The following is an 8,247-nucleotide window of genomic DNA, read 5'->3' as shown; positions in this document are numbered from 1 at the left end:
AAAAAAAAACAAAAAACATTTTATTTTGAATTAGGTGAGGATGTCGAGTGCAGATCCCGGGTTTACATTCAGCAATTTGTACACATTTTGCTTCAACCTGCCCATGGACCATCACTTAACCCCCTTCCTCTGGATACGTCCCCTGCTCTTCCTCTTCCTTTCCTAATCCAAGGCCTTGACCTTGAATAAATGCTGCCCTGTTGATCTTAACTGAAAGAGGCATTGATTGGTACTTTCAGGTACTTGTGGTGGCATTCATGCGTCTTGATAACACCTTGATGTCTTATGGCAGCCCTGTTGTGTTACTCATCTGTGGCTACAACAGGCGGGTTTAAGTTACACGCTGCCCTTGGGCCCCAGCTGCCCCGGTTGTCTCTTGTGAGCTTTAGGGAAGTAACGAACTACTCAAAGCATGCTCTTGCCGACCCAGGGGAGCTTCAGGAAATTTGTAGAACATTTCCATGATCCTTTCCTTTCATTCTCAGCGAACTTTGTGAGTCATCCTCAGACATTGAGGATCTCTGTGTGCAGCATATCCAGTAACATTCCATGAGCTAGGCAAACCAGTGTCACACAGAGGAGTCAAGCGGCGGGCTCTCGGCTCACCATGAAGCCATGGCGTGGGTCTATATGCATACTAACACAACAACTAACACAACAGGTCTATATGCATACTAACACAACAGTATATGCATACTAACACAACGTGGGTCTATATGCATACTAACACAACGTGGGTCTATATGCATACTAACACAACTAACACAACAGTATATGCATACTAACACAACATACTAACACAATGGTGACCAAGAGTGCATTCTACCATACTGGGGAGGCTGTGCATTGTTGCTGGTGTGCCATCCCTTTGTTTAAGAAGATTGCCCTTGGTCACTTAGCTCCAACCCTGATCAGTGATATTTCTTGATGTACATTGTGAGCCAATAGAAGATGACAGGTCTACCTCCTTAGCAAAGAATCACGAAGATTTCTCCTGCACAATCAGTCCTTCACATGTTGTCCGTGTCAGCAGAGACAATTATCACTACAATACCTAAACAGTTGTTCAACTGATTGCTTCCCTCAAACATTCAGTAATTGTCTATAGTCATTTGTGGGAGTCTGGATAGACTAGCTAAACAAATTCATAGAGACACTCATAAGTGTATAAGAAAGAGGTTTATATACAAGAGCAATTCAATATTGAGAAAACATCCCAGGCCAGTCCAGATCAAGTCCATAATTAGCCATATGTCTTATATCAATATATAAAGTCCTCTTCAGACTGATGAAACACATGTAATGATGCCGAATGCAGGAAGATCACAGAGCAGTGGGTAGAAGGTCTTGTGGATCCAATGGCAATGTAAGCATCTCAGCACTGACTGGGGTCTCCATGTGGCTTCTCCAGCTCCAGAGCTCTAACTTCGCTCCATATGTTTTGTCAATGGAAATGCCTCACAGGGAGTCAGCCTTGTCAGTAGAGAGTCTCCAAGGGAGTAAGAATGCGTCCCACCCATCCAGTGAGCTATTTATTTCCTTAGTGCCTCCAAATGAAGGCACCAAGCTACAACCTGGTTGTCAGGTTCGCTCCACCCCTTCACTCTAATACTCTCACATTGACAACAGATTATGTAACTACCACATCCTTCCATAGACAGCTTCCAGGGAACTGTACTCTGGTTTCAGTTAACCAAACCCAAACCAAAGTCACTGCCATTGAGACTAATAGTGACCCTATAGGACACGGTAGAACTGCCCATCAGTTTCTAAAACTATAACTCTTTATGGGAGTAGAAAGCACCAATAACACACAGTTCAAAAGCATATGTTTTTGTTAGGGGCTGTCAAGTCATACCAACCGTTAGCAACAGTATGAAACACTGCCCAGTCCTGCACCATCCTCACAGCTATTTCCATGCCTGAGCCCATTGTTGCAGCCAATGTGTCAACCCATCTTGTCTAGGGTCATCCTCTTTTTCTCTGTCCTTCTACTTACCAAGCATGATGTCCTTCTCCAGGGACTGGAGTCTCCTGATAACACGTCCGGAATATGTGAGACAAAGCCCCCACCCCTGCTTCTGAGGAGCGTTCGGACTCTACTGCTGAGACAGGATTATTTGTTCTTTTGGCGTTCCCTGGAACGTTCCTTGTTCTTTTCCAGCGCCATAATCCCAATGCAATGATTCTTCAGTCTTCCTTATTCAATGTCCAATGTTCACATGCATATGAGGTGATTAAAAATACCAACGTGTATATGGTACTTCGTAAATGACATTTTCCTAGGAATAGCTCCACTTGGCTATGAACAAGGACGGCTCCGGCTTCTCTAGATTGAGTTTCTAAGGCCCAAGGCAGAGCAGTAGCTGAGACTGGAAACATGAGTGTGAATTGAAATCATTCTTACATTGTCATCTAACAGGATGCAGTCCTCAGAGGCCTTCACTAGCCTGAGACACTCCTCTGCTGCCTGAGGGATTGGAGCTTAAGATGCGTTCTCACCCTCAGTACAACCCAGACATATCCAACTATTCTCTGCTTGGCTGGTTTTCTGAGAACCTGCCTTGGAGGCAGAAGAGCTCAGAGTTAGAAGCCCGAGGTCTGAGTGCAACCTCGACACACAACTAAGTGACTGTGACCTTGAGCGGGTTGCTTGCCGTCCCAAGGTCATCATTGATGCTACTCACGGCTGTTGGTTTTCTCTCCTCCTGCCACAGAGAAACCAGAGCTCCTTCTCTCTTTGTGGTGGAGTCATGCCCGTGAGTGAAGTCTAGCGTGAGAGTTATGAGTGTACCAGAAGGATGTGCAGCTTCCCAGCTATCACGGATAAGACCTAATGAGCCAGGTGTTTCAGAATTCTCTCTGGTCTCTCTGGCCCCAGCCACGTTCCCCAGCGTCCTTTTGTTGTTAGGAGCCCTCTTTGACTGCCCAGGGTAATTATAGTTCTCTTCTCCAACAAACACCGTAATTCAAAGGCATCACTCCTGCAGCCTCTCAGACTCCTCGCCCAGATTTCATATGCATAGGAGGCGAGTGAGAATGCTTTGACCTGCACTGGGATTACCTGAGTCCTCAGAGCAATACCTTTGCTGTGAAGGGTTTTTGTTTATTTGTTTGTGTGGTAGATATATAATCGTTTGTCAATTTGAGGATGAAGAGTGTAGGGGTGGAGTCTAGCTTGTCAATCAAATCATAGCCAATAAGGCCTTTGTGTGGGCATGGCCTTCTCCTGAGAATTCTGGGAAATCTGTAATTTCCTCCTTGGAGGTGGGAGACTCTCTGCTCACACCCTGGGAGAAAGAGCAGCCTATAAGACACATGGACCCACCCTGATGCAGAGACCCCTGCCAGCGCTGAGATGTTTCCAATGCCACTGGATCCAAAGACTTTCTACTCACTGGCTTGTGATCTTCTACATTCGGCATCATTGTGTGTGTTGCGTGAGTCTGAAGAGGACTTTATAGATTGGTATTGGACATATGGACTAATATCGGCCTTATGGCCTTGGACTGGACTGGACTGGGTTGGGATGCTTTCTCAATGTTCACTTGCTCTTGTATATAAACCTCTTTCTTAGACACATATGTGTGTCCATGGATTTGCTTCTCTAGTCGACCCGGACTGACACAGTTGGTTTGTTTCAGATTTTCCCATTCTGGACCCAGGCTGTGTGTTTCTTGACTGCTTCTTCCACGGGCCTCGGTTATGACTCCAAGCAGCAATGAAATCCTTGACATCGTCCATCTTTTCTCCATTTAACCTGCTGCTGTTTAATGCTCCTCTTGAGAATATTTCTGCTTTCTTTATGTTGAGGTGGAGTCATTACTGAAGGCTGCAGTCTTTTATCTTCACCAGTACATGCGTCAAGTCCTCGTGGCTTTCAGCAAGGCAGGTCTTCTAGATTCGCCTCGAACGTGTTATTTATTATATAACATTGTGAGTCACACATGTCTTTGAGAAAATCACTTCACCTCAGGCGAGGATGCTAATCTGTTAGAGCTACAGCTTTGAATTCCCAGCTTTAAAACCATCTGATTCTATCAAGGAATCCATCCTGGTGTTCAAAGCTATTTCTCTTGCTTAGGGAAACACAAGGTGTGAAAATACTAAACTCTTCCCCCTTCTCCTCTTCGCCAACTCCAGTCCCCCCACTGGCCCGTGCCCTTCTTAGGAGGCGTCTGTGTCCTCCTCTGAAAATACCTGCCCAAGAAATTTTACCTGATTCACAAATACTCACAAATTGGTTTCCCAATCTAAGCCCCTGTATCTTCCTTAGTCCATTACTTCTCTTGCTGTTTTATTTTCAATTTGTGCAAATAATGCAGCTGCTCCTCAGCAGAAAGGTGGGGCTTTCACCTCCCATAAAGAGTGACGCACTCAGAACCCCACAGAGGCAGTTCCACCCTGTCCTAGAGGGTCGCTATGAGTCGGCACTGACTGCATGGCAGAGACAGAGTACAGAGACGCCCCAAGCCCGAGCGTCAGCCCTCTGTGCACCGTCACCTTTCCCCTCACGGTGCAATCTTAAAACAAGACGCTGTGCTCTCTCCCCTTCACCCTGGCCCGGGGTGCCTGTCCTCACCCCAGCCCTTAGAGCCACTGAGACCCATTCTCCAGGTTCCTCCGGTCGGGGCTCGGTGGGCATCTGACCCTAGCTGGGTCCTGCTCTGGTCTCAGTGACAAGCCAGCTTGAACTCCCCACGGCCAGTATCATAATATATTAGGTTAAATCGTGTGAAATTGCTGTTTTACAGATTGAGTACGAAAATTTTATTTGGTTCAACCTCTATATAAACCCAATATGGAAAAAAGGGGAGTTTCTTTACGTACATCTTGAATTACATTCTGGATCCCATCTAGAATCCTAATGTCGCTGCCCCTCCTTACTTTATAGAACTGGTACATCTCGCCACACACTTTTTATGTAACGCTCTGATCTCCTCACACCCAGCACTCAATTCTCTGCAGATACTGCTATGACTTTAATGGGCTGAGCAAGGTCAGCGGTTCGAAACCACCAGCCATTCCACTGGAGACAAACCAGGCTGTCTGCTCCCAGAAAGATTTATAGTCTCAGAAACCCTAGGCAGCACCACTGTGATTCACAATTGATTTGAAGGCAATGGGCTCGTCTGTCTTGTTTTGTTTGGGAGAGATGTCTCCTGATATGTATTACTGGCATTTATGTTGACCCCTTTTGGCTGTTTAGTTTATTGAAGGGTATAATGCTTTTTGTTCTTGGATATCTTTCAGATCGAAGATATCATTACAAAGATGCAAGATGACAAGACAGGGGGTGTGCCCATCAGAACCGTCAAGAGCTTTCTCTCCAAGGTCCCCAGTGTCGTCACAGGTAAACATTCTCTGTATAAGGTTTTGGTGATGACAGGAATTGGCTGCTGGAGAACTGTGTGGTCTTAGTGATGACGCGGGAAGTATCTGAGAATTTCTAAATATGAAAGATAATGCATTCGGTGTGATTCATAAGTAAAGTTGAGTCCTGATCCTGACATGGAAGACGTTACCCTGTGCTGGTCATGAAGGATGGTCCTACCACACATCTTTTTTTTACGGCTGATCTAAGATCGTTAGTCATCAGCATGCAGGTGGTACTGAAAGCCAGGAAACTGATGAGCTCACCAAGGGGGAAATGTAGATAGAAAACATAGTCAAAACTGGGAAACCTGGGGTTCTCCAATATATAGGAGTCAGGGAGAGAAGGAGAAATTAGGGGAGAAATTTCAAAGGGACTAGATGGAGAACAGAGGGAAAATCAGGAGAAGCTCATTTCTTAGAAGGCACGTTTTCTAGAAACTGTTTCTAGGGAGAATCGAGTCATGAACTATGTTAAATGCAGCTGGTGAACAAGAGAGTCGAGGGCAGAATGAGGATTGGCTGGGAGTGACCGCGAACGCACCTGTGTGAAAGGTTGGGAAGCCATATTGGACTGAGCTTAGCTCTGACTGGAAGGAGAGTTGAGATGGTGAGTATAAGTACTCTCTGAAGAAGTTTCCATGTAAAAAGAAAGAAATGCAGAAGGAGTCAAATAGGCTTTGTTCTCAATGATATGAACATGCATGTCTGTTCGCAGGGTGATGAGAATGACCCGGTCAAGGGTGAAAAGGGTGCCAGAGGAAGGGGGGCCATTCAAGGAGGGCGCCTCAGGAGCACATGAGATAGATGGTATCCAGTCCACCCTTAGTTGGGAAGCGTTCACTAAAGCCATGCCCAACTCATCCTTCGGGAGGGAAGGGACAGAGGGGCTATAGAGGTAAAAGTGGGTGAGGGGGTACACTGGGAGCTGACGGAACTTCTCATCGTGTTGTCTCCACTTTCTTAGTAATACAGGAAGCCGTGGGGTTGTGGTGGTTAAAGATACATGTCAACTTGGCTGGACGGTGTTTCTCAGCGGGTTGCTGTTAGTGTGATGATGTAATCTGGAAATTGTGTAATAGGGTAGTCATGCCCATGAGGTGATCAATCAATCCATTGTAAGGGGGTTAGGGATGTAACACCCTTATTCGTGTCACAGTCCCGAGTTGACGTCAGGGGAGTTTTATCTTACAAAGATACATTGAAAGCCAGGAGCCAGACTGTCACCAAGAAGGAAAAGTTGAGAACAGTGTCTCAAGGTTGGATCTGGAGCCCATGTACCAAGCACCTCCTAGACCCAGAGTAAGCTTGATGCCAAGCTATGTAGAAATCTCCAAGGAATGCTTAGCCCACAGGTGTTGAGAGGAGAAAAGGACCCACCCCAAGAGCCAATGCAGAGAGAGAGAGCCTTCTCCTGGAGCTGATGCCCTGGATTAAAACTTCTAGCCACCTGAACTGGGAGAGAATAAATGTCTGTTTCCGCACTAGAGAACTATGGCAGGTATGACAGAACTAAAGGTGTGAGGAGGGATCAGAAGCTCTAGAAACAGTCATCTAGAGGTGAGTAAAACGATGGACTGAACTAGAGAAATAGAATCGTGATTGCTCTGTGGTATTAAGGACCATCTTGAGATAACATGGGGAAGGGGCAGTGGAACGTGGTATTGACAGTAAATTGTTCCAGTGGCGTAGGGTTTTTGAAGTTGGAGGCTCAGGTGAAAGATCTAGAACTATAGAAGGTGGTCAACATGGAATCTAACAAAGTGAGACTGTAGAGAGGTTTCAGTTAGATGGTAACAAGCCCTGTGGAGTGGCCACAGGAAAAAGTAGCTGACACTGAATGGAAGGCAAGATTGAGAGAAGAAAAGAGAGCAGGGGGCGGAGAGATCATGGGACTGGAAGACTGAGAAATAGAGATATTGAGGGTCTGGCTCGACACCTGCACCAGGGGGCTCAAACACACAACCGTTGGGAGGATGGCACGGGATGGCAATGTCTTGTTCTGTTGTCCAGAAGGTGGACGAGTTGGAGCCGGCTGGATGAGACCTAGCAACAGCCACCGAGGGGAACATTCATTACAGAGTGGTTGCTCTTTCGTGGCTTGAGAGACAGAGGCCCAGGGATCAATGTAGATACAAACCTTGTACACACAAAGGAGGTGGTTTAGCCTGATGTCATGAGTGTCAAAGATGAACGCTTTTGGAGAAGCAGGGGGAAATTAAGAGGCTAGAACAATGTTTCCCAAAGTGGGTGATCCCACCCTTGGGGGAGCTAGAACGATCCGGGGGAGGTACAAAAGCAGATGCATGCACTTTATTCTGGACGGTGAACGATGGTACACAGGGTATTCGTTGTCGGTGGGGCACTGAGTTGTGTTTTGCTGGAAAGGGAGCGATAGGCCAAAGCCATTTGGAAACCTATGGAAGGTCCTAAGGAGGAAAGAGGGCACCTTTTCACACAGATGTGTGCAGGGTGTGAGAGAGAATCCCCCCACCCCACCCCCTGAGGAAGGCAGGGAAGCGGGACCATCAGGGAAGACCAAGAAGATGCAGAGATGACCAGCTAGGCGCGCAGAGCACGTGACTGTTGCTGCACCACGCCGCCCGCTGGTGGAGGGTTGCAGGGAATGGTGAGCGTGGGATCTGAGCAACAGACCCCGGCCGGCATTCTGGGCCTGACACTCGAGGAGTGGTCACGGGAGGTACCCCAATGAACAAAACCCTATCGGGGCCCTTCAGAGACGATTCATCTCTTGAAGAAAGGAGACACACGTAGACAAGTAATTAAATCCGGATGTGTTATAATAAAAATACCTTTTTTGCAACAAAATTATAGAAATGTTATTAAACAAAGCTATCAAAATGTGCAACTATT

The 8,247-nt window shown here is 46.6% G+C and overlaps 1 protein-coding gene across 1 annotated transcript in view; it reads left to right on the top strand.

Annotated features, from left to right (window-relative positions):
* Positions 1-8,247, top strand: part of RGS6 (regulator of G protein signaling 6) — a 611,147-nt gene that overhangs the window by 397,733 nt on the left and 205,167 nt on the right. Inside the window, exon 3 of the mRNA XM_004698691.2 lies at positions 5,254-5,353. Coding sequence (XP_004698748.1) covers positions 5,254-5,353 — 100 coding nt within the window. The remainder of the gene's footprint in view (positions 1-5,253; positions 5,354-8,247) is intronic.

The sequence above is a fragment of the Echinops telfairi genome, unplaced genomic scaffold (assembly GCF_000313985.2).
Source record: "Echinops telfairi isolate 266 unplaced genomic scaffold, ASM31398v2 ScPeMD7_18;HRSCAF=68, whole genome shotgun sequence".
Lineage (NCBI taxonomy): Eukaryota > Metazoa > Chordata > Mammalia > Afrosoricida > Tenrecidae > Echinops > Echinops telfairi.
The sequence above is the reverse complement of the archived record's forward strand: the minus strand, read 5'-3'. Positions and strand labels throughout refer to the sequence as shown.